Source organism: Ceratotherium simum, chromosome 4 (genome assembly GCF_057802395.1).
Source record: "Ceratotherium simum simum isolate JZ-2026a chromosome 4, ASM5780239v1, whole genome shotgun sequence".
NCBI classification, from domain to species: Eukaryota; Metazoa; Chordata; class Mammalia; order Perissodactyla; family Rhinocerotidae; genus Ceratotherium; species Ceratotherium simum.
Genome location: NC_141903.1, coordinates 67,438,234 through 67,464,482, shown reverse-complemented (window position 1 = coordinate 67,464,482; position 26,249 = coordinate 67,438,234). Strand labels below are relative to the sequence as shown.

Sequence of the window (26,249 nt, the reverse complement as noted above, 5' to 3'; positions counted from 1 at the left end):
TGTGGGTTTCTCATATATGGTCTTTATTATGTTGAGGTACTTTCCTTCTATACCCATTTTATTCAGAGTTTTTATCATAAATGGATGCTGGATCTTGTCAAATGCTTTCTCTGCATCTATTGAGATGATCATGTGATTTTTGTTCTTCATTTTATTAATGTGGTGTATTACGTTGATTGATTTGCGAATGTTAAACCATCCCTGCATCCCTGGAATAAATCCCACTTGATCATGGTGTATAATCTTTTTAACGTATTGTTGTATGCGATTTGCTAGTATTTTGTTGAGGATTTTCGCATCGATGTTCATCAGTGATATTGGCCTGTAATTTTCTTTTTGTGTTGTCCTTGTCTGGTTTTGGTATCAGGGTAATGTCAGCTTCGTAGAATGAGTTAGGGAGCTTCCCCCCCTCCTCAATGTTTTGGAAGAGTTTGAGAAGGATAGGTATTAAGTCTTCTTTGAATGTTTGGTAGAATTCACCAGGGAAGCCGTCTGGTCCTGGACTTTTATTTTTGGGGAGGTTTGTGATTACTGTTTCGATCTCCTTACTGGTGATTGGTCTATTCAAATTCTCTACTTCTTCTTGATCCAGTTTTGGAAGGTTGTATGATTCTAAGAATTTATCCATTTCTTCCAGATTGTCGAATTGGTTGGCATATAGTTTTTCATAGTATTCTCTTATAATCTTTTGTATTTCTGAGGTGTCTGTTGTAACCTCTCCTCTTTCATTTCTGATTTTACTTATTTGTGCCTTCTCTCTTTTTCTTGATGAGTCTAGCTAAAGGTTTGTCTATTTTGTTGATCTTTTCAAAGAACCAGCTCTTGGTTTTATTAATTTTTTCTATTGTTTTTTTGGTCTCTATTTCATTTATTTCTGCTCTGATTTTTATTATTTCCCTTCTTCTGTGGATTTTGGGCTTTGTTTGTTCTTCTTTTTCCAGTTCCTTTAGGTGCATTGTTAGATTGTTTATTTGAGATTTTTCTTGTTTGTTGAGATAGGCCTGTATTGCTATAAACTTCCCTCTTAGAACCGCTTTTGCTGTGTCCCATAAATTCTGGCATGTCGTATTTTCATTTTCGTTTGTCTCCAGGTATTTTTTGATTTCTTCTTTGATTTCTTCATTAACCCAGTCGTTGTTCAGTAGCATTTTGTTTAATCTCCATGTATTTGTGGCTTTTCTGATTTTCTTCCTATAGTTGATTTCTAGTTTCATACCTTTGTGGTCAGAAAAGATGCTTGGTATTATTTCAATCTTCTTAAATTTATGGAGACTTGTTTTGTGGCCTAATATGTGATCAATCCTGGAGAACGTTCCATGTGCATTTGAAAAGAACGTGTATTCTTCGGTTTTTGGATGGAATGCTCTGTATATATCTACTAGGTCCATCTGTTCTAGTGTGTCGTTTAAGGCCAATGTTTCCTTATTGATCTTCTGTTTGGATGATCTATCCGTTGGTGTAAGTGGAGTGTTAAAGTCCCCTACTATTATTGTGTTACTGTCTATTTCTGTTTTTATGTCTGTTAATAATTGCTTTATATATTTAGGTGCACCTACATTGGAGTGCGTAGATATTTCCAAGTGTTATATCCTCTTGTTGGATTGTTCCCTTGATCATTATGTAATGCCCTTCTTTGTCTCTTTTTACAGTTTTTGTTTTAAAGTCTATTTTGTCTGATATGAGTACTGCTACCCCAGCTTTCTTTTCATTGCCATTTGCGTGGAGTATCTTTTTCCATCCCTTCACTTTCAGTTTGTGAGTGTCTTTAGGTCTGAAGTGTGTCTCTTGTATGCAACGTATGTATGGGTCTTGTTTTTATCCAGTCAGCCACCCTATGCCTTTTAATTGGAGCATTTAGTCCATTGACGTTTAAAGTAGCTATTGATAAGTATGTACTTACTGCCGTTTTTTACTTTTTTTTTTTTTCTTCAGTGTTTTAGTAGTCCTTCTCTGTTCCTTACTTCTTCTATACAGAATTGATGGTCACTTTAGTTTGACCTCTGTCTGAAAGCTGTACTCTTTAACTACCCTCCTCCCTCCTTTTATGTTTTTGATATCATATCCAACCTCTTTTTTTTGCATTTGTATCCATTACGTTCTAATCGTGGAAATAGATAATTTTTCCTATTTGTGGTCTTCTCTTTTCCCCTTAAATCAGTCCCTTTAACATTTCTTGTAACACTGGTTTCTTGGTGACAAACTCCTTTAATTTTTGCTTATCTGGGAAAATTTTGATCTCTCCTTCCATTTTGAACGATAACCTTGCTGGGTAGAGTATTCTTGGCTGTAAGTTTTTTCCTTTTAGCACTTTAAATATATCATGCCATTCTCTTCTAGCCTGTAAGGTTTCTGCTGAGAAGTCAGCTGATAGCCTTATGGGGTTTCCTTTGTATGTAACTTGACATTCTCTTGCGGCTTTTAGGATTCTCTCTTTATCTTTAATTCTGGACATTTTGATTATGATGTGTCTTGGTGTGGGCCTCTTTGGGTTTATCTTGTTTGGGGCTCTCTGTGCCTCCTGTACCTGGATGTCTGTTTCCTTCCTTAGGTTAGGGAAGTTTTCATCTATTATTTCTTGAAATAGATTCTCTGCCCCCTTGTCTCGCTCTTCTCCTTCCGGGACACCTATAACACGGATGTTAGTGCGCTTGATGTTGTCCCAGAGGTCCCTTAGACTGTCCTCACTCTTTTTAATTCTTTTCTCTTTTACCTGTTCACCTTGGGTAATTTCTTCTAGTCTTTCTTCCAGCTCACAGATCCGTTCTTCTGTATCCTCTACTCTGCTTTTGAGTCCCTCTAATGAGTTTTTCATTTCCAGTATTGTATTCTTCATTTCTGATTGGTTCTTTTTATATCTTCCATTTCTTTGTTGACATTCTCACTGAGTCCATCTATTCTTCTCCCCAGATCAGTGAGCATCCTTAACACTCTTAGTTTGAACTCTCTGTCGGGTAGGTTGCTCATTTCTGTTTCACTAAGTTCCTTTTCTGGGGTTTTGTCCTGTTCCCTTACTTGGAATGTATTCTTTTGCCTCTTCATTTTGCCTCTTTCCCTGTGCTTGTGTCTACATATTAGGTAGGTCAGCTACGTCTCCTGCTCTTGGATAGGTGACCTTATGTAAGTGATGGCTTAGGAGGCTTCCAGTGTGCTTCCCTCAGTTCTCAATGTTCCAGGGGTGACCCCTATGTGGGCTACGTGTATCCTTCTGCTGTGGCCTGTTTGCTCTCCCTGTAGGTGCCCAGGGAGGCTGAGTTATGCTCCTGGCCAGCTGTTGTAATGCTCAGCTGCTTGTAGTTGTTGTGGGCCCTTCAGTCTCTTTCTCAGGTGTGGGGAGCCCCAGCACAGTTGGCTGCAAGTTCTAATACCACATTTGTGTTGCAGTATTTCTTTTAAGTGAGTAGGCCCCCACCCTGGCAGGTTGTTAGGCTCAGGGCCTTACAATTGCTGTAAGCCTCTAGCCTATTAGGTCTCTTGTCAGCTCTCTGAGGATTGCAGCTGGGTGGGGCTGGCCTCAGGCACAGGAGCACCCAATTGTTTCAGGTTTTGGAAGGTGGAGCAAACCTCCTATGTGGGTCTTTGAGAAGTACAAGTCTTCTGTGGCTGAGAAGCCCTGCCGCCCACAGGTCCACACACACAGTCAACACAGTCCTGCCCCGTGTGAGCGCCCCGACCTCCCCAAGTGGACCCAGTCTCTCCACGGCGGGAGCCCCACACACTCTGCCACCGCCCCACACTCTCCACCCGCTCCTTGTGCACACCCTGCCCCGCTCAAGTCAGCTCAGTTGCCAGGCTGCAGAGAATCCAGTCACCAATCTATGCAGGCCCACACGTTGCCTGAGGGCTTGTTGTTGGGTGGGGCTAGTCTCTAGGGTGGGCTGCCTGCCCTGGCTGAGCTGGATTAAATCGGTGCTCTAGCGGGTGGAGCAGACCCTGGGCTAGCAGGCCTCAGGGAGAACTCCAATGGCGTCTGTGTCAGCACGCTCACACCAGGCCACAACAATGGCCGCCGCCAATGTCCCAGTCCCTGGAGAGGTCTCACCCCTCACCGAGATGCACTCAGGGCCTATTAGGTGAGTCTCTTGTCACCGAAGCACTGTGCACCTTTCTTTCTGGTGATTTTAGGATGCTTTCTGGAACGGGTGAGTTTGTGTGTGGGCCCTTTAAGAGCCAGTTTTAGTTTCTTTGTGAACCGGGTTTTCTGGGGGTGCTACCCAATGCTTTAGTAGCAGGCAAAGTCAGATATTATGCTGCTGGTCTCAATTGTGCTGGGTCCACAAAATGCCCACAGCGGGGGCGCTCCCCGGCTCAGGGCCCCGCGCCTCCAGGGAGGCTGCGTACCTGTGAGCTGCTCCTGGCGGCCGTGAAGCTGGCGGCTTGTGAAGGCAGTGTTTTTCCTCTCCGGAAGGGAGTCTCTGCCTCTTCTACCCCAGTTAGGATTGTCCGTTGTTGCAGGAGTTCCTCTTATCCAGTTTTCAGTTCTGTCTCAGGGGTAATTTTTCCACGAGTAGTTGTAAATTGGTTGTGTCCACGGGAGGAGGTGAGTTCAGAGTCTGCCTACGCCGCCATCTTGACTCCCCTATCCCCGTGAGTAAGTATTAACTGAATGCTGTGGGAGTGTGGGCAGTTGAAGGGAGGGCAGCTATTTGAAATCAGTGAAAGGTTCTCTGTGATGGTTATGAGCATATTAATCTTTTACTGTCAGTTTCTAAGATGCATTTATCATGCCTAATGCAGAAACAAACTAGAGAGAGCCACTGAGAAACAAGATTACAAACTGTATCTGGAGAGATTCGTGAGTAATAGTAGTTAAGGAGTTGCATGCAGATGTCAGTGTCTGCCGATACCGTGTGGGCCCATTTGCAGAGTATTGGCTTTCTGTCTGTGGCTGGGTGCTTAATTCCGCTCCGCTCGACAGACTGTGTGTTCACCCGCTGGTTCATGCTATCAATCGACTGCACTTAGAATCAACATCAAGGAATGTAAGATTTTACCTGCCAGACAGGTAGATGGATAGGAAGGAAGCAAGAAAGGATGAAAGGACGAAAGGAGGGTGGGAGGGAAGGATGGAAGAAGGAAGGAGAGAAGGAAAGAAGAGAAGGCAGGAGGGAGGGGGAAAGGAAGAAACGTCAGTCCTGTTGTCTATAGTATAGAATAAGAGGACTCTTAAATGTCAGGTCCTTCCACAACTGAGCCTTTACATCAGATAAGAAAAGTGACGAAGCACCATCTGTTTTCATCTAGGTTGTTTGAATTTAAACATCCCTTATAACACACTTTTACCTCTTTAGGGAAGAGGTGTGATTGGCAAATTATTGACTGATTTCTCATCTCCCCCCACCTCCTTCGCTTTCCTGGTTTGAGATGTTGATTTTGGGGAGAAAGTGATGGTAATGAGAATTGTACTGTGGTCCCTTGAAACTAAGCTTCAAGTGGGCTGTCTGAAATGGCTACTATGTGAATTGTAAAATGTATACAATAGCCTTGGGGCCTTCTGAGGATGAATTTTCATGAGGTGCTCCCCACAGGAATATACTTTATAGACCTGTAAAGCCAGAGTAATGTGCATTTATTTATTTTTTTCATACACTTTGGTGGCAATCATGACAGAAAATACAACCTATAACAATACTCTCCAGACAAAATTTGCTTCATAATTAGTTCCTAAAAATGAAAGCCGGACCTTGGGAAGTTGAGCATTGCCTGACTGTTGTTACTTTGTATAGTAATTGGACATTACCAAGAAAAAAGTTAGGAAGGATGGTGCTCCCAGATTCTGAACTTTAACTTTCAAGACAAAAAAATAATTTACGTTCCTAATTGTAGTGCTTTGAGTAACACCAAATGTGAGTTAGGATATAAATTCATAATTAAAATATTAACAGTAAAGCTTTCCTCAATTTCATATCCACATGTTTGGCAGCCTAGGAGAAAATAGTATTTACTCATAAAAAGAAATTTTACATGAAGTTTTTTCTTTACAAATTTTATATTTTCTTTGTCCAAGTTCAGAGGTAGACTTGATTCCTCCTGTTTTGAAGAGAGGGCCACTCTCCACACCAGTATAAATATAGTAGTCATGTTTCAGAGCACTATTCCAGGTCTCAAATTAATAGGTAACTGGTTTGTTTCTGGAAGTTGGTAGTAGTGTATGATTTCAGAGCTGGTAACTCTAAGAACTATAAATATATATTCTGGAATGTGCTATTGCTCTCCTAACATAAATGTGTTTACTTTCACTTAATTTATTTTTTCTTTTTTTTGTGAGGAAGACTAGTCCTGAGCTAACATCTGATGCCAATCCTCCCCTTTTTTGCTTGAGGAACAGTGGCCCTGAGCTAACATCCGTGCCCATCTTCCTCTACTTTATATGGGACGCTGTCACAGCGTGGCCTACCATGCAGTGCGTCGGTGTGCGCCTGGGATCCGAACTGGCGAACACCGGGCCGCCGGAGCAGAGCACCTGCACTTAACTGCTTGCGCCACCGGGCCAACCCCCTACTTTCACTTAATTTAAAATTGAAAAGTACAAGTCAATATATTCAGTCAAGAAAAATATTCACAGGAAACACATAAAGGGCTATATTAGACCAGGGTGCTAAACTTTTCTGCATTTTCTTAGGTAACTCTCTTCTAAGATTAAACTGTTCCCAGTTCTAAGGTCCTTAAAGGATCTTATAAGATTAATAATTATTTTCATTATTTCTTCTTTACTTTATTGCTGGAAGGATTGAGTGACTACTAAAGATTTTATCACCTGTTCAGAACTTGGTTGTTTCATCTTCAGTGTGAGTCCTTTAAGGTGCTACCCTCAGGTGATTTGTGGTTACCATTGTTTGCATAATCCAGCAACCACAGAAGTTTAGGTGTAGGCAAATTAGAACCAGAAAGTTTAAAACCAAAGAGAAGTACCAAACAATCTTTTGCATAAGGGAATAAGTAATGGGAGTTTTGCATGTATTATCCCATTAATTCTTAGGACAACCCTGAGAATAGTCTCATTTTATAGTTAGAGAAACAGAGACAGGAACATCTGTGTCTGTGATTTAATCAGGTGCTAGGACAGTAGTTTGTATGGAATCCTTGTTCATATAATCAGCCCACCACCAGCCATCGTTTACTGAGGACTTGCCAGACACTAAGATACTGAACAATAAGCAATTTAAGCCATTTTACAGAAGAGGAAACAGGGAGGTTAAGGACATGCCCAAGCGTTTTACTAGCTGTGTGTTACCCTATTTGTATGTCATTTAAATCATAACAGATTTGGATGTGGGGATAGTGATAACAGGGAAGAGAGGGAAGAAGTTATTGAGTGGATAGATGGAGCTGAAATACAGCAACAGCACTTCTCTGTCTTCCTCACATCAAACACAATTATTCTTTCATTCCTTACCTTCACTCCCTACTGGGAACACTCTGGTCACTTCTGCCAAAAAGTGAAATAAACCTCAAACCATCTTACAAAAAACCTAATACACATGAAGACTTAAAGATTTGCAGAAAGGAAGAGGGCTTGAATATAAAGGTTGTATGTTGAGCAGGTGATCATGCATAGCTTTTCCAGATTCTAAAAGTGAAAGTTTTACTTGCAGGGTAACCAAGGCTTTTCCATGACTGAAGCTTTAGCCTTTTTTCCGAATTTTTTAGCCTTTTTTAGATTTTTTGTGGATCCCCAATTCTGGGTGTCAGGGTGCCTTATCATAAGATTAAATGTGGTTGAAGATGAAGACTGGTAAAGACCTATAATACTTTGTTCATTCTTTACTTAAAACACTTATCGTTTTATACCATCTGCTTTCATTATCTGTGCTTTTACAGTTTTTGAATGCCCCCAGGGTATGTGCCACAGGATGTGGGAGGGACTCAATAATTTCTTGCTTAATACATGTGTGAACAGTAAAAGTGTTTTGTTTGGCCATTTTCTAAGGCAGCATATCGAATAATAGACAATTTACTTTTTTGCCTTAAATTATACTCTTGTTTGAAAGTAAGGGAATAATTGTTTTTTAAGAAAAGCCACTTGTTCATAAATTCAGCAAACTTAAAATTCTGCTGTGTGCCCATTATTGGAATGGGCAACAGAGATGTGAGGTATGATACAAATGCAAGGAAATCACAGCCTGGCAGAATTGTAGAAGACAAGAATACACATGTTACAACATATGAAAAGGACTTTCTCCTTTTACTTTTCAAATCCTGAAGAAAATCATAAAAGGCAGAGTACAATTCAGACGGTTTATTAGGACTAAAACAAACTCTCTTGATGGTGTTAAAAGCCCAAATTGCATTTGAATAATTCATAATTTTGGCTTTATGTGTGTGTGACTAATTATGTAACTCATTTTAGATAAACATACTCTTAATTTTGAGAAGATACCATCACAGTTGTCATGGAATTTATATGTGCGTATGCCTGTCATATTTACATATGAGCATACACAACCCGTTAGATGTGTTTATATGTCCGTATTGAATTATTAAATGTGAATTAAAGTAGGTGTTTGGGGAAATACCATAATGAAAATAAGAATAATTTTTATATTTTGAACAAAATTATAGCTTTCCCTAGAGGATTGCTTTTGTTTGTCGTTTTAACAAGAAATCACAGAATTGGAAGGGTGAAGGTATGATAAAATCTGCATTTGACCACTGAACTGTGATGCTGTCTAAAAGGTGTTTTACAGACACTCAGAGGAATTGGCTCTGACAGCAGCCCACTCAGCCAAGAAATTTGACTGTCATCTTCATCCACTTGCTTTCCTTCACATGGATGACCAGTAAATAAATGTGTCTTTTCCTTAGTGAATGATGGCAGGGCCCTATCTATCAAATGGCAGTATACAAATGAGATAGAAGCCACTGAATTTAGAAATAGATGAAATTAATCTAATGATTCATTGCTTTTCATTTTCTTGGGCTTCTCCCTTGAATGTAGAACAGTTTCTACTGAAGAATAGCACAGTTAGACTTGAATATTTCCAAATGTGACCTTTCTTAAACAAAGCACGTGTTTAGGTGATGTTGGGATACTTCAAAAACTGCAGGAACAATCTAATTTTGATCATTCTTATGGGTCACTACATAGTGTGACTGTAAAGACCAAGGTCTGGCAGGGTACAGTGCTCATATATCCATATTTTATGGCTTTGACAGCAGTAAATAGAAGAGTGTGTGTGTGTGTGTGTGTTTGTACATTTATATGTGGTTGTACATGTATGTGAGTCCCCATCTCCAAGCAATCACTCTGTCTCCAATTAGTTGACTGCATATCCTTTCTCTTCTCTCTTCACCTAGGATTTTCTCCAACATGAATAATTTAGTCTCTGTCTTCCACATGACCATTGGGTACCTTCCAGCAAGCACCCTTGGAAGCTGTTCTAGTTTCTTAGTGAAGCTTGGAGAGAGCTGAGATAGCACAAATAAGATACACTATGGGGGCCGGCCCGGTGGTGTAGTGGTTAAGTTCACGTGCTCTGCTTTGGCAGCCCGGGGTTCGCAGGTTTGGATCCCGGGTGCGGACCTACACCCTGCTTATGAAACCATGCTGTGACAGGCGTCCCACATATAAAGTAGAGAAAGATGGGCACAGATGTTAGCTCAGGGCCAATCCTCCTCAGGAAAAAGAGGAGGATTGGCAACAGAGGTTAGCTCAGGGCTAATCTTGCTCACACACACAAAAAAACATACACTATACTAGATGTCTCTGATGGGTAGATAAAACCTAATTTTCTTGGTCATAATCATGAAGGAGAAGCTGTTACTATATACCCTGTCTCAGAGTATTTCTTGAATGTCCTCTATGCTTTAGTTACCCAAATACCCACATTTCTAATATGACAACCCCCAACAACTCCCAGGGTTTTCTCAGGAAATAAAAAAGGGAAGGGGGAGAAGTAGGAACCATTATATTTTATAAAGCTGAGAGGAATGTCTTCAGTTAGATACATCTAGAGATCACCAAAAAGTAACTGACATGCTGGCATAGCTGTTTTAATGCAGTAACATCAAAATGCCACCCCCTCCTCCACTCCCAGGAAAATGGCCAATTCAGCCCGTGTCTGAATCAGATTTGATGTGTAAATGTCCTTCAGTGGAGAGGGGTTCATGGCATTTTGACAGTCATTCTGAAGTAGCCATTTCCGCTATTTCAGTTGGGACGACTTCAGTGGCCAACTCTAAAATGATCAGTATGAATTGCTGTAGTCAGAGAAAATTTCATGAGATAGGCAAGATCTGATCTGGATCTGGGAGGATGGGCTATTTGGATCTGCAGAGGGGAGGAGAATATTCCAGCCGCCAATGGTATGGGCATTGAAGGAGCACGCTGGGCACATGTGTGAGCCTTACCACTTGCTGCTACATGGCCGTGGACAGTTACTCGGCCTCTCTCTCCTCATGGCTCATCTATTTGAGGGGAAGAGGACCAGACTCATAGGGTCTTCGTGAGACATGAATAAGCCTGGCACAGGGAAGCTCTCAGTCAATGTTAATGGCTATGGTTATTAAGTGAGACGGGCTGCCTGATGTGAGTGAAGAGTGGATGTTAAGGTCGTCATATTGGAAATGTGGTGGCCTAGGAGACTGGTGCAATATTATGCATAGTCTTAAAAGGCAAGAAGGGGGATAAGGAGTTGATTCTGTAGGAAATTAATAGGGGATTATTATAGGGATGACATTACAAAAAAGGGTTTAATGAAGCTTATGCTGTTTTATCTTGCATAGTCTGGCTGATAAAGTCTATTTATTGATTTTCTAGTTGGCTCTGTCATATACCAAAAAGTTCTATTTTAAAAGATATATCATCTAGAAGTTTAATTCTTTTTTGTGCTGAAATTCCTTTATTCAGAGGTAAGGATTCTTTAAATTTGTGTTCAATTTATAGGCTTGCTCAGGTGTCTTATTTCTTGGTTAATTTGGCAACAGCAGCTTAAAATCCTCATAAACCACGTTAAGGATTCTTTCTGAATTGTACATCATCGTCCATGCTAGCGAGAGTTAATGACAATTTCTCTATTAAACTTTCTGATTAAAAATATTCAAGCAAAAGGTCTTTATTTTAAAGTAGAATTGCTTTGTGGTTATCTGGAAAGCTGGTGAAAGATAATATAATATGCCATTGCTGTGGGTTTTTAACATGCTGCCAAATGGACTATACTGCTGTGAGCTTTACATTTATCTGAACCTTCTGGCCCCACTGCAAGATTATAAACATTAAGATTGATCATATCCTATGCTTAAATTACAATTTAGACATTATCTTCAGTTCCCATGAGTGGTTTTTGAAGTATAATCTTTACTTTTTGGAAGTAATGTTTATGGGAGTGATATTAAGATTTTGAGTCCTGTAATTTTTTTTAAATTATGACAACTCTTTTACATTATTGTTTCTTGAACCTTACACCTCTCTGTTCTCTCAATATTGAATATGGCTTGAAAGCACTAACACTATTAGAATACCAATTCTGTCACAGAAGGGAACGTAATCACCAGAGGCTCCATTTGTGTGCCTGCTTCAGACCTCAGCCCTGGAACGATTTTAGGTGATGTAGCTAAAATTGCATGATGTGATGCAGAGTTCCACTGACCTTTTAATAAAACAATTCTGAAGGATCAACTAATTTTTATCTTCAGAAACTCTTTTTATACATTTGTTTTAGAAGAAACCTTGTTTTTACTGTTTGTTCTGTACGTTTAAAAGAGCAATACAATCCAAGTTAACTAAGGTGAGTTAACTAAACTCTGAGTATGCTGGTATAATAGAATATATTCAGCCACTAAAAATGTTGACTATAGTCAGAATCACCTGTGATTCACCTGTGACGCTTTTCACAGATACACTCACCTGGAATGACCTCCGGAGATTTAAATGAGATATTGATGAGGGAAGAGTCAGGACTGATCTAGGATCATCCCTGAGCACTTGTATTTTTAACAAGCTCCGGAGGGTAATTCTAATGCACAGCACTAGCTGAAAAATACTGTTGATGAAAATTGTTTAAAAACATATAAAAATATCCATAGTATGCAAAATAAACCATTTACTGTGTATAATATGATTCCACTGGGAGGAAAAAAGAAACAAAATTAATAATTATCTCTAATGATATATACAGGCAACAATTCGAGAATGCCTAGGTTCTGGAGATCCAAACCTGTATTTGTAAGTCAGTTCTTTTTTATTCGATAGTTTAATTATTTGTGGTCTGTAGTATCCCTCTACTGCGTATCTTTAGCTAAAAATGGTGTTCCTCTCATTTCCAGTGGTAATTTAGGGTTGGTTATACGTACATGGATATTTCCTAAATTGCTTGTTCCTCCACTTGTCTACACAGGTTCTTCGAAATCTTTCCACATCCTGGGTCTGGCAGATTCATCAAAATTGACATGCAGACCTGGGTATCCACTTGGAAAGGAAAACTGGAGAGAAAGCCAAGTGCTAAATGAAGTTCTCTCCTAGGTCACATTCTTAGAGAATTTTATTGCCCTGATTGCAGTCTGATGGTAGCTAAAAGAGGCCATAAATCCAAAACAACCTCATGCAGTTAGAACAAATTTTGCTTAGAATTTTGCTCCAGAAAATAGACCTAGTTATCTCTCCTCAATATGTCACCCACACACATACTTTTAAGTCTTTCATTTCAGATGATATTATCCTTTGAGAAATCCTCCAACCTATGCACTTTCGGTGTCATCCTATTTCCTTTTAATTAATGTGCATGAGTCACTATTTCTGGAGTCTTAGTCCTTCAAAAGTATTTGGTTCCCAGGACTTACTCACACTTACTTGCCTATAAAATTTTCTCTGATCTTATACATCAGGTAATCTGAACTGTTAACACCCTTTGAGACTGAAGTACCATTTCCACTTAAGCAACTGTCATCTTATTATTGAGTTAGAATAGTCGGTGGCACTTTTAATCTTATCAGATATAATATTCCCTTGCATTCTCACAAGGCTGTGTTTTTGCCTGTTTGTCACCATCCCAAGGCTGCCTTTGTTTATTCTGCCTGTCAGAATTGCTCCTTAACCATAGTTGTTTTCATTATTACCCTCTGGCTCTGTTCCCCTTGGATCTTTTATTTCTTTTGTGTATAATGGGAGAAAAAGAAAGAAGGGGGAATTTTTTTTAAGATGTGATTGTTAAATATTTTTCCATATTCTGTTTTGTGTAGTGTTGAAATCTCCAGCATAGTCGTGTGTGTCTTGTACTCAACAGACCTTATTCCTATTCACTAGGAGTGGGGTCTTGTTTTGTAAAGCCAGGCATAATAAGCAGGAATGGAGCAAACTCAGGAAATGAACCTGTGAACCTAATCCTTTTCCAAGTGACCCCTCCCAACTGGCAGCAAGCCCTTCAATGAAATTGTGCAAATCTTGCTTTATTTTATAGCGTCTACTGTTTGTTTTAGATTTACATTTTGATATGATATTCCTTTTGCTGGAGGGATTTTTCATTTCAACCTGCAATGAATTACACTTTGAGCTATAATTATATAAATACTTCGATATTATACTCTTTTTAGGATATGAAAAAGATGGTTAGTTGCTTGTTTTCACCCTGTACCAATAATTTATTTAGCATTTAAATTAGATCTTGAGTTTCTGGAGGAATGTATGAGTCAGTGAGAATAAGTTTTTATTAGCGAGAACTCTGAGGAATGTTCTTTTACTACCACTTAAAGATATTGATTTGTTTCTCATTATAGAAACTGAAATTAAACACATATCTAGTAGAAGTTCAATGTGGAGTAAATAAGTAGTTCTTAAAATAGTATGTCAGAATGAGAAAAAAAACTCAAAAAATGCCTAGAGAAGTTATACTTTGAATAATTTTTGCCCTTTACAAAGAACAATGAGAAGATCCTCTTGCATAAGCAAGGGCTCAGGCGAAGAATTTGGCTTTCCTTCCTAATGAAAAACCGTGGAGATTGTAGTTCTTGTCTTCGTGATCTATTCCTCTCCCAACAGGTCTCTTCCCTATCCTTACCTGAATCTTTTGCTCGTTAATATTTTATTTTATAAATTTAATGATAGCCCACTCTTTTTTCAAAAAATTTTTTGCCTGTTTCACAGCAGTGCACACACTGCATTAATATACGAAAGTTGCTGTTGGAGTCTCCTGCACAGATCCTGACAGCTCATGGTTTCCCTAAAAGTCTGTCCTGAGCCTTCTCTGTGGTTCTTATTTTCACCTCTCATGCTTTTGTGCACCCTCGTGGCTTCAGGGTTCAATTTTCGAGTGATTTCCGAGTATGTAATTCTTTCTTGAACAAGAGTCACGTAATTCGAATTTTCTGCTGGATATTTCCATCTGGATTTTTAGGTGACACTTCAAACTCAAAATTCTTTTGCGTGCAACAGTTTAATTGTTGGTAAAATGCACTTGGCCATGTTGGTTTATTACAAAAATTTCCAGAATGACTCAATCTTAGGAAATCTGTGATATCCACCCATAATAAAAGAATGTAAGGGGGATGGGAAGCATGTGATCATCCGCATAGGTTCTGAAAAAGCAGAGGAGTCAGCCTCTTGTTTGATAAACCTCTCATGAGTTGGCAGAGGGATATTGAAACAAAAAAAGAGTGAGAGGCGGATATGGTCAGATCAGAAAGTTGTAGGTGCCCATAGAGTGATATATGCCATGTAATAAAAATGAGTATAAGATAACAAATTGTATCACATAGCAGAATAAATGTAAAATGAATAAAAGACAAATAAAAGCCAGATACTCACACCTCAGGGCTATTTCAATTTTCCTTCTGCCAGGAATGATACCCCGAGAGGATTCTGGAAAGGAAGAAAGAAACCCCGCATTCAACTGGAAGAAAATGAGTCTATGGAGATAAAATTGCTCTTTTTCCTTCTATTTCTCTTACTAACAAACTTAGGCTTAGTAACAATATGATTTTCTGTGATTTGTGAACTGTTGTAACTTCCAATTGATTCTTTCCTTCCGAAGTATCTTCTTCAACCTCCTAGGATTACTGTAATCTTTGGCAATAAAAAACAAAGCCTCAGGTTATATCAAGTCCATTTTCCAGTCGTCCTTTCTTTGTTAGTTTTTTAAATGGTTGGTATGAAAATCTCAAGATGTGATTTTTAGGCTTTAAATTCTTATTTTCAGTGCAGTAAATGAAACTTTTTTTTTTGTTTTTACCTTTTTATGTATTTATTTTTTTGGTGAGGAAGATCAGCCCTGAGCTAACATCCATACTAATCCTCCTCTTTTTGCTGAGGAAGACCGGCTCTGAGCTAACATCTATTGCCAATCCTCCTCCTTTTTTTTCGCCAAAGCCCCAGTAGATAGTTGTATGTCATAGTTGCATGTCCTTCTAGTTGCTGTATGTGGGATGCGGCCTCAGCATGGCCAGACAAGCGGTGCGTCGGTGCGCGCCCAGATCCCAACCCAGTAGCAGAGCGCCCACACTTAACCGTTAAGCCACAGGGCCGGCCCTGAAATGTTTTTTATTTCCCCTGAAAGTTGTGAGTCAAGATGGCTCATAGTAGGTACCCTGTGTTTTCTCATCAACCACACTTTGCAAGTCATGGTGCTGTCGTTTAATGTAGAACGTCTTTTATTTTATAAATACTTATGTGTCAGATACATATTTTAGCAATAAATGGTGTTTTGTTAATTTTATCAGACAGACAGACAAAAAGAGCTAAACCATGCGGTTTTGCACACACCGGAGAATTCAGATCATTTTAGACTTTTAGCATTTTTATGTGGAAAGGTGACTTCTAAACTGCCCTGGTAGGACAGCATTTTAAATGGTGACAAAAGAGGATGAGCCAAACCCAAACCAGGAAAGAAGCTCACGCTCAGTACTGACCAGAGATAATAGTATCACTTATCTTTAATTTTTTGTTTTACCTCTGAGCTGATTTTTGTTTATTTTGTTGTCTTTCAACCACTATTATTAGGAGAAAAAGAGAAATGACATTGCGTAAGTTTCAGTATCCCTCTACCAAGTGCGCAGTGCTCATCCAGAGCTGTGATTTTCCCTCTTCTGTATTTTTGTAAAGATACATTTTCCACTTTTCTTTTCTGGTAAATTGTTTCTCCATATCACATCCCGGTGACTACTGTTATTTTAAGATGGTCATAAATTTGAATTTATTATGAATAAATGAATTTATTATGAATAATAAATAAATTTGTTATGAATCCTTTGCTCACGTTTTGACCACTCACTGTGGCTTCTGTGTCAGTGCAGTGTTGTGCAGTGTTTTATGGTACTCAGCACTCTCCTGAAATCGGGAAGGAAATATATTGTGAAGACATAGCCTGGAGCTTTCATTTTATACCCACATAATAATGCTCTCATCACTTTAAAAGGCATCTTCCATTAAAAAATGTATGTGTGTGTAGTAGTCAGCCTATTAATTATTATTTTCTCTTGTACATAATAGTTTACTATCCTATTAAATTGAATTATCAAGTCATGCTCATCTTAAGATAATTTATACAACCAGGGTGTTTTGCATAAGAGCATCAAAGCATGTTTGTTATACAGCTATTCAAACTGTTGAATGATGCAGTCTCTTGTGACATTTGTGCACAGAAGTGTAACCTGTATTCACATGCATGTATCATTTTCTCTTAACAGTTGACTTCAAACCTCGTGCCAGCATGGATACTGTCCATCATATGTTACTTTTTGGATGCAATATGCCCTCATCCACTGGAAGTTACTGGTAAGGGATAATGCACTCGTAGTACAGTGGTGTAGTAAATGTACAGTACAGGGTGTAGTAAATGTGTATTTTTTTAAGTACAGAGTGCATCTGTGCCAGTATTTCACAACTGATTAATAAATAGGCAGAATATTTCTTTTTTAGAAGAGAGCATTGTTCTTTTGCATTGTGTGGTTATCATGGTTTAAATTATCAAAGTTATTTCGTCTGCTATAGAGCACATCCATCAGTCTTTGTCACTGACTTAATAAATATATGTCTGTTATCATAGATAATGTGTCAAGGTGTAGAAGGCTTATAAAGAAAGATTGAAAGTTTACTCTGATGTTTATTTTTTTAAGTTCGTGATTCAACCCAAAGAGCACCATGGCTCTGTTCATTGAACACTCCTTTGTCCAGACACTGTGCTAGGTGATCTGTATACACATTTCATTTTATCCTAATGTATCTGCAAAGCAGGTATGACTATCCCCACTTTACAGACAAGGAACCTGAAGCTCAGAGATTCAGTAACTTGCTCAAGGTAACACAGGCGGTTAGTGTCAGACCAGGATTAAACCCTAGGTTGTCTGGTTCCGAATCCAAAGTTATTTCCATTTCCCTACACTGCCTCCCATTTATTCAAGTAACTGTTGCAGTTTTAGAATTTTTTTTAATCACTGTAGTGAGTCTTAATATCATGTCATGAGCAGTCAATAAACATCTATTAGATGCCTGTTATGTGTCAGAACTGCAGCAGATGTTGTAGGAGGTTGTAGGATAAATAGCAACGTTTTCTACCCCCAGAAGCTTACAGCATAATTATGGCTTGAGATCTTCCCTTTTATTTTGTTCTTTGATGTTCACGAAGATCAGTGAACTTTGAAAAAAGCTGTGCATTCTAAGCCTCACATTTTGCACCTATAGACTCACTGTTATATATTTAACAGTCCAGGATGACTAGTGTGTCTTGCTTTGTGTTGGGAAGGGGTCTGTTTTGTGGTCCTGTTCCTGCATAATCATGTAGACTGATAGACCTTTCTCTGTGCATCCTAATATTCATTAGGCTTAGGCGAGGCATGCAGCAACTGCTCTCCAGTCATTTTTATAATAAACAATTGTAATATGTATTTGGAACTGTTAAAAGCACAGGGCAATTAGTGGAAATCTCCATGGACCAAGAACCATCAAAGCATTTGTTAATAAGCCATTTGATGAAAGGGGCATATAACATCACCCAACTCACATGACTGAGTTTATGTAAAAATGGGAGTCAGCAAATAACAGTTAATAGCCTTTAATATCAGCATTCCAGTTTTTGCTCTTCAGTAAATTTTTGTAAATAAAATTCTGAGATTAAAAGATTATTCTGTGACAGCTTTTCTGAATCTTATTCAGCAAATCACATCCTTTGGTTTTTATGTTTTAGAAGTATTTCTTCTCTGGGCATGGATGTTAGCCCAGGGCCAATCTTCCTCAGCAAAAAAGAGAAGGATTGGCAGCACATGTTAGCTCAGGGCTAATCTTCCTCAAAATAAAAAAAAAATTCTTCTGAAATTAGCAGTATTTACCTTTGGATTAGAATTAGTAAAAATAGCTGGAAGGGATGTAAGCTTTTAAAATCTTCTTTAGCTTCACCTTGGTTAAAGAGAATAAGTGAAAAAATAAAACATCCCTTAAACGTTATGATAGTTCTAATTTTGAAGAAAAATTATATAAAATGAACTAAGCCTAGTTCACTGTTCTCATGTTGAGAAAATATCAGAGCAAACATCCTCTGGGCCCTTTTATTTATTAATATTCTTAAATATACTGTTTTGAAATTAAGTCTATAAAAACATATTTTCCAAAAGACTTCCATGTTGCAGAAAGAGAATTCAAAGAAAAATGTAAATACAAGTAGAAACAGCAATTTTGAGTAATTGCCACACATATTACTTTGCTGAAGTTATTACGTGAAAAGGCAACATAGTAGAGTGAAAGATTAATGAAGTAACTGACTGGATTCCCTGGGTAAATTACTTATCCAATGCGCACTGGCCTCGGTTTCTTCATTTTATCAAGGGACTATCACTAGATCCTTTATAGAACTCCTCTATGCTCTAAAATTCCATAATTCTATGAATATAAATTGTGTGCAAATGCTGAGTCAGATTGGAAAGGCATCATTATAAGGAGTTGGAGATGCGTGCACTGGTTGAATCAGCTCAGGCAGGCAGCCCCACTGCATTTTGCCATTCAGTTGCATCGCTGAATAATTAGAATTCTTAATGACATTATACCCATGTCATTTTAAATGGATTTTTAAAATCTGCCTTGCAGCCCATATTCCCACTTAATCTATAGGTTTGTTATAATTAACTTTATAACCATAAACAAGGATAATAATTCATACTGTTATTCATCTTCTTTTAGCCAAGCCCAAAGTATTCATCTAACATTTAAAAGTAGTATCTTTTTTTCTCGCTCTCTCTCTCTCTCTATATATATGTATATATATGTAATATCTGTTCCATATGCAAACTGGGAGATATGCATTAAGTAAAACTTTTCTAGTGACTCTGACTTTCACAGTCCAGTCTTCTTCTCCATTTAAAGATGGTATAGACTTTTTATCCCTCAATATTTGGCAAAATCCATGCATCTTTAAAGAATTAGAGCTCACAGGATATTTCATGGGCTGAACTTTCCAGTTGCTTCACAAAAACATCCTCTGCTCCCTACCCCCAGAGCCACACAGGCTCACCCCTGGAGACAGTCAGTGGATGTTTTCCAACTGCTCAGCCTCTTATCCTCCCACCTGAATTATAATACTAATAACAAAAATCTGTCAGTGTCAAAAGCCTTACATTATTTTTTTTAAATATTTGAGTCATGGAATTTATCACACTCATTTTACGGTTACAAATCTTTTCTTCAATTGCTCCAAGATAGAGACAATACTTAAATGAAGATTCCCAAACTTTCACATATATTTTTGGTTATGATTCCTATAATGGTTTTTGATGCTTAAGAATATCAAGAACTCATTCAGGCTCTAGGGAAGTCTTTTTGGGAATACAAAGCTGTTTTAGCGAAAGAAGAAAAAGCTAATAGGATATTTTAACACCAAAACGTCAAGCTCGGATTTCCTCTCTTTTCTATTTGTTAACCAGGATTTCCCCGTTTTCACTTGAATGTTCTATTTTCATTGCCAGCAGGTTGGCAAATAGATATGTGTCTCTAACAAAGTAAACATTTTTCCCCTGAAATTATGAAGTTATAATTCATCCCCTGTCTTCAGGCAGCACTTTCAATATGAAGGCAAAGAGCTATTCTGATGATGTTTCACTGTCGTGCTGCCCTCCTTTGCTCTTTGTAATTGCCTCTTTCTACTGTTCATTAAAATATATTTACAGTTATATTAAGTTTACGTGAAAATAGTAGACACAGCATGAAGCAGTTTTCATTATGTAGTCATTTTAATTTTAAAGTTTTTTTTTCTCTCACATATTCCAGTCTTTTGTGTCTCATTCCAAATTAGCAACTCACACTGGTAATGTGTCTAGTTAATTATATGCATGTGCATTTAAATTGCGTACATTGATGTGAACCTTTTAATATACTGTGGGGTGGTCCCTTTATAGTTAGAGTGGGCCTGGTGCTCGATTCCAAGTTAGCATACCTCTCGAGGATGCAAATAAGGACCAGCTGATGGAGAAGCAGTAGCTCTGCTGGGCCCTCTCAAGAAGGCAACAGTGCCTGTCAGATGTCACCCTCATACCTTCTTTCCCAGGCTTTTAAAGGAGGAGACAACCACATCTAGGGACCAACAGAAAGTAATAGCACCAAGATTGGAGCAAGCATAGCAATAGCATGATTTGTTGGACTCCATTTGTGCTTGCAGACTTAATGTAAAGCGTAGCAATTCGGAGTCTCCCAGATTTGTTGGCTGACTATGAGCCATAAGTGAGCAGATGCTTTTGGGGGCTTTTTAGGGTCAGTAGGGAAATGAAGTGCTGAAAAATGGTCATTTTAGATATAAAAAATATCTATTACTGCTCTCCACTAAAAAATGGTAAATTTTAGGAGATCTTGGAAATTGAAATATTTCATTTATCTATTCTATGAATACCTTTCTTTATTCTATCTTTACTCGAACAATAATTTTTTTAAAAATAATGAGTGGTTAGCTACGCAGAGTTGCAGGCTGTGAAAATCATGATATTTTGTTCATACAAATTGTTTTGGCATTGGGGGAATTCTGGAGAGCTCCCTTTTTGTAACGTGAGATTGTATAGGCTTGTGCACTTTCTGTTCTGCTGAGCATAGGCCTTAGGGCTTAAGGCAGACCCCAAGATTCTGTGTTCACAATATCGAGTGATGAAAGTGAATGGGCTTTTTATGTATCCTGCCTTCTACTTTTGCGTGATCTTCTATGCAGAGCTAAAATTATTATTTTTAGTCTTAGTAATTAATATTTGATTTGAAAACTACTTCTAATGACACTTATAACCAACTACTCTTTACAAATCAAAGATAGCTTCTACAGGTTGTTGGATCTTTTTTGAAAAGAATCCCAGCTGGTTAAATGAGGCTATTTCCAGCTGTTCTAACTTGGAATCATTCTCAAGTTAAAGCAGTAGTGCTTTAGCATCCTATGAAGCTTTGGCTTAAATCCCTTTCAACTGCTTCTATTTATTAACCACCTGCTGTGTCTTTTTAAATGCCACTATCTCTACAGGGTTACAGATGCTGATCAGGGGAAAGAGAAAAGTAGCGAAAACATATAAATATATATATATAGAAGCCTGTGTGTGAGACACCCTGCTTGGTTACTCATTTCAATGACTGTTTTTTTTTAGGTGATGTTATTTTCCAGATAAGTCTACAGCTTTGTTGCCTCCCTTATGATGATAATGATTCTTTGGTTGAGAATGGTATTTGCATATGCTGTCTTTATGTGCCCTCTCCATATCCTAGCTACCTGTCATCTATACAGCAAGATTCACAGTGTGTCTTCTGCAGTCCCCTCTTTGGTTCTTCTGCCATAATGAAACTTCTCAAGTTAAACATACGTGACATCCTTGTCCGTATAAATAAAAATAAGTCTCCAACATCTGTGCTGTCTCTTATTTTAAGCACTATAAAATGTGTCTTTGAGTGTAGTAGCAAAGTTTAGACATATATTTCTGCTAGGCTGAAATTAATTGTATCCATTTCCTTTTTCTACTTTAATATTGTAATAGATTCATATAATATTGCATATCAGGATAGTATAAAGGATCTTCATTAAAATACAGTTGGCATCTTGTTCTGACTTCTAATCTCCAATGATCATATTCCTTGGCTAATTTTTAGGTGCCTGGATTAGAAATGTTGACAGGAGTTCCTTAGCAACTGACCAATTCTTAGTAGACTAGTGTCACTTAAATAAAACAGAATGGCGTGGTTGTAACTGTTTGACAGTTTCAGCAGAAACAAACATTACATAATTTTGAACATTATTCTTTCCTCACAAAACTAGTATTTATGTTAAATAGAATAGCAGTATTATAGCACAGTGCTGTAACATGTAACACAGAGCCAGAACTTTGAAATCAGAGCATCTTGGGTTCAAACTTCAGCTCTGCTACTCGATAGTTGTAATAAACATTGGTTAAATTATTAACCTGTATTGGTCTGTTTCCTCATCTGTAAAATGGGGCTGCTAATCCCACCTGATTGGGCCATGGTGGAGAGTAAGTGAGGGGAAGTAACTAATGTGGTTGGTGTAGTGACTGGCACTTTGCTGGGCACTGAGAATTTGGTGTGGACAAAACAGACACACCCTCTGCCCTTGTGGACTTTATGGCCTCTCTAATCTCATGACGCGGTTGTAGGGCGTGGGGGGGTGGATATTGTGGTGCTGTTTATCAGGCTGGTGCCTTTTAATCACCACTCATTTAGCTTTCCAATTAAGTATCCTTCTAATTACTATGTTGATGCATACCTTCAATTTGCTTTGAAATTCACAGAGGATTTGTCTGATATGGGAAATATGTTCAATGGGTTTATTGAACAGTTAATGAAATTTGAATACCTGGCTCAAACTGACTCATACAATTTTGAAAGGTAAGGATATTCCACATATGCCATTGATTTTATGTTGTGTTTCTTACAGAAACTTTCTAACTTTGGATTAATTTTCCTGTGGTTCTATTAGATACTTAATGCATCAAAATTGGAATTTAAGACCATACAGACTTAACTCGAGTTTTATTTAAAACAAAAATTTGTTTTTGCCAAAAGAAGAGATGACATCAGTTCTGATCTTCCCTGAGCAACCTTGGATTTTAAATAGCCTTTCACAGATACAACCAGAGAGTACTTTAACAGTCAATCTTGCTTTATTTGAATAATTCAAACTGACAGGCTAGCACTTTTCAGTTCTTGGCATAGTCTGAAAATATTCATGCCGTCTGAATGGTTTCCCCATGGATTAGAGGTGAAAAGGTTCTATAGGAAAGGTCCAAGAATCCAGAATAGTTTTATTTTCAAATGTTAATTCTCATCATTTTTACTATGAATACTAAGAAACCACAAGGGAGCTATGTGAATCTTTTCCCAATTAATTGGCTTAATCTGGTGGAGCCTTTAGGAGAAGCTGCTAGAATTATAAGAATAAGAAACCTGGTTGATGAGGCCTGAAATTACAGCAGCCATTGATCAAGAGTTACTTTGCTTCCTAGCCTTAAGACTCTTCTTATTAATAAGAATAGTAAAAATCCTCTCTGTTTTTGTAGGTTTCTTTTGGGAAAGTCAAAGTATGCAATACCATCTCTATCCTGTTGGTCATTTTATGTGGAGAAAATATTTTCATTTAAGATGGGAAATAGAAATCTGAAAATGAAAAGGTGCAGGGATTTTATCAAAAACTTCTTTGCCACTCTGTCGTGTTCTCTTGATGGACTCATTTCTCTTGGCTTCTTGTTTTTCTTCTTCATTTAGTCCTCATTAAGTTTTAGGATTAGTTTCAATATCCCAGTGCCCTCCAGTCATTCTCTACTCAGTCTTGAGTTTAATAAATTTTTTAAAAAATCATAAAACAAGGGCCAGCCCTGGTGGCCTAGTGGTTAAGTTCAGTGCGCTCCGCTTTGGCAGCATGGGTTCAGTTCCTGGGCGTGGACCTACACCACTCGTCTGTCAGTGACCATGCTGTGGTGGTGGCTCACATAGAAAAAGAGGAAGATTGGCAGCAGATGTTAGCTCAGGGCGAATCTTCCTCAGCAGGGAAAAAAAAAGAAAAAAATCATAAAACAAGGTTTTAAAAATCAAACCAAAGTTTGCTTTTGAAGCTCTTTTTTTACCAGAATGATGAAAGAATAAAATATAAAATCATTGACTCTTTGAAAATAAGTCAGAAGAACTTATTTTATCTAGAATTTGATTTCACAATTGCCTGTATACACAAATTGCAACTTAGTTCAGATATGATAGTGGTCATCAAAGCTTATCTTTATATGAAATCATTCTCTGCCCATAAATCAGCCTCACAAATGGAGATATAAGAGTGTGACAGGGACAGCCAGAGCTGTGAATCATGGCTTGGCTGTGTGACTTTTGGAAGTTACTTAAATTCTCTGAGCTTAGTCAGCTGTAAAGTATAACCTACTTGCAGTGTTCTTGTGAGAGTGAATATAAAGCTGTTTTGTACAGGGGGAAAGGTAGGACCCCAAACCTCAGAGCACTCACAGCCTGGTGGGAGAGGAGACAAGTGAGCTGATGCTTAGATGAGTGCTGTGGTGAAAGAATGGGAGTTGGATGGGATGGGGATCAGAGAAAGCTTCCCTGAGGAGGGAGACTGGAACTGAATCTTGAAGGAGAAGGTGAGTACAAGTTTGTCAGGCAGAGAGCTGGGGAAGGAGTTTTCCAGGCAAAAGGAACAGTGCAGAAGCGAGAGATCAGGAACTGGTAGGAGCTTGGCATGACTAAAAAGGGGCTTTTTCTGGAGCTATAACCAGGTCTCAGATCATGAAAGGCCTTATGTGTTATGCTACAATGTTTGGATTTTATCTTGATGTTATTTTTGGGATGCATTTGAAAGATTTTGAGCCAGCGAATGACATAATCAAATATGTAGCTTAGAAAAATTTACTAAACCCATTTTCTCTGTTATATTTCATTCTGGTTCTTTCTAGTCATACACTGAATTGACTTCCCTATCAGAGGAAACAATTATCTTGTTTAACCTAAGACTGTCATCGCGTTGATGTTAGGCACTTGTATATTTATGATCTTTGTTGAAAGCTATGAAAATTGCCACCCAGATCTTTAAATTTTAGTAGCTTCGAGCGGCGAGATACAAAGTTCATCACATCTGACAATCTCATTTCTTAAACAGTTATAGCATGAGGCGAAGGAGGAAAATTTTGCTTTTGGGCACTGTCCAATACCCTAAGGCTTTTAACACACTTGGCACAAGGATGTCACAGACATTTGTTCCAACGCACAAATCTTACATGGTAATGATCCTTCATCGTAAGTATATTGTTCTTGACAGTGAACAGTAAGAAACCACTGGTTGATGTGTTTTACATTGCACATTACCCAGTCTCTTTCTGAAGGCTGATTTATAGAGGCAAGAGCATTTGCTAAGCATAACCTTATGGGGACCTCCTGGTTCCCGGTCCCTCACCCCTTGATTCAGACGGGTAACAGTTGTCTGCACTCACTGCCTATCTTCTCACACCATTTCTGGCTATAAGCAGGAAACATGTTAGGAGTCCCTGTCTCTGAGAATGAAGGTCTTCTTACTGGTGGTTTTCTTACCTGAGACCTGGCTGTTCTCTAGGTTTCTAGCCTCAGTTTTTAATCTGTTTGGGAAGCCAGCATGCTCTGCCTTGACTTCCCTTCGAGGCCAAGGGCAGTGCACATTTTCTCCCATGTGAGCCAACCTCCTGGCCAGGAAGCTGTATTTGTTCTCATCCTTGAAAGTCCTCAAACCTTTCAGATCTGCCTAAACGCCTGACTCTGACTTTGCCTGGTGCCAGTTTCCCAAAACACAGATATATAAAAGCAACATAAAAATGTCACCTAACAGTGTTTTGAACAAATTCAATTCTATAACAGAACAAACTAAGAGATATAGTGTAATGGAAAAAAAAGTGTGGTTTGGAGTCAGCTTACCATTTATGAAATTGGATCTTTCAATGTAGATACCAATGTGCTTGTTACCACACTGGGCGTCTTACACACATCATCACAACCCTATCAGAGCGGTTTCCACGTGAGAAGAGCCTCTGAAGACTTACAACATGTCCATGATACACAGCTGTTGAGGGGAGGTTCTGGGATTCCACTCCAGATATGTCTTTCTGCCTGAGCTCCTTTCACCCTACAACGCTGCCTCTCAACAGTGCATCTTTAGATAAAGTGAATGTTTTGTTAAATAATGCATTACCCTGGTATAGCACTTTGAGGTTTGTAAAGTGCTTTCGCTTCTATCTCATCTGATTTATAGAATAACTCTATAAGGTTAAGTATAACTAGCCTTGTTTTACAAGAGAGAAAACTCAGGCTCGGTAAGATTAAGTGACTTGCACAACATGGA

The 26,249-nt window shown here is 38.4% G+C and overlaps 1 protein-coding gene across 15 annotated transcripts in view; it reads left to right on the top strand.

The window, feature by feature from the left end:
* PAM (peptidylglycine alpha-amidating monooxygenase) overlaps window positions 1–26,249 on the top strand; it is a 289,799-nt gene that overhangs the window by 160,843 nt on the left and 102,707 nt on the right. For all 15 annotated transcript variants that reach the window (XM_087429982.1, XM_087429979.1, XM_087429984.1 and 12 more), the window contains one exon: window positions 16,612–16,699. In XM_087429982.1, coding sequence (XP_087286108.1) covers window positions 16,612–16,699 — 88 coding nt within the window. The remainder of the gene's footprint in view (window positions 1–16,611; window positions 16,700–26,249) is intronic.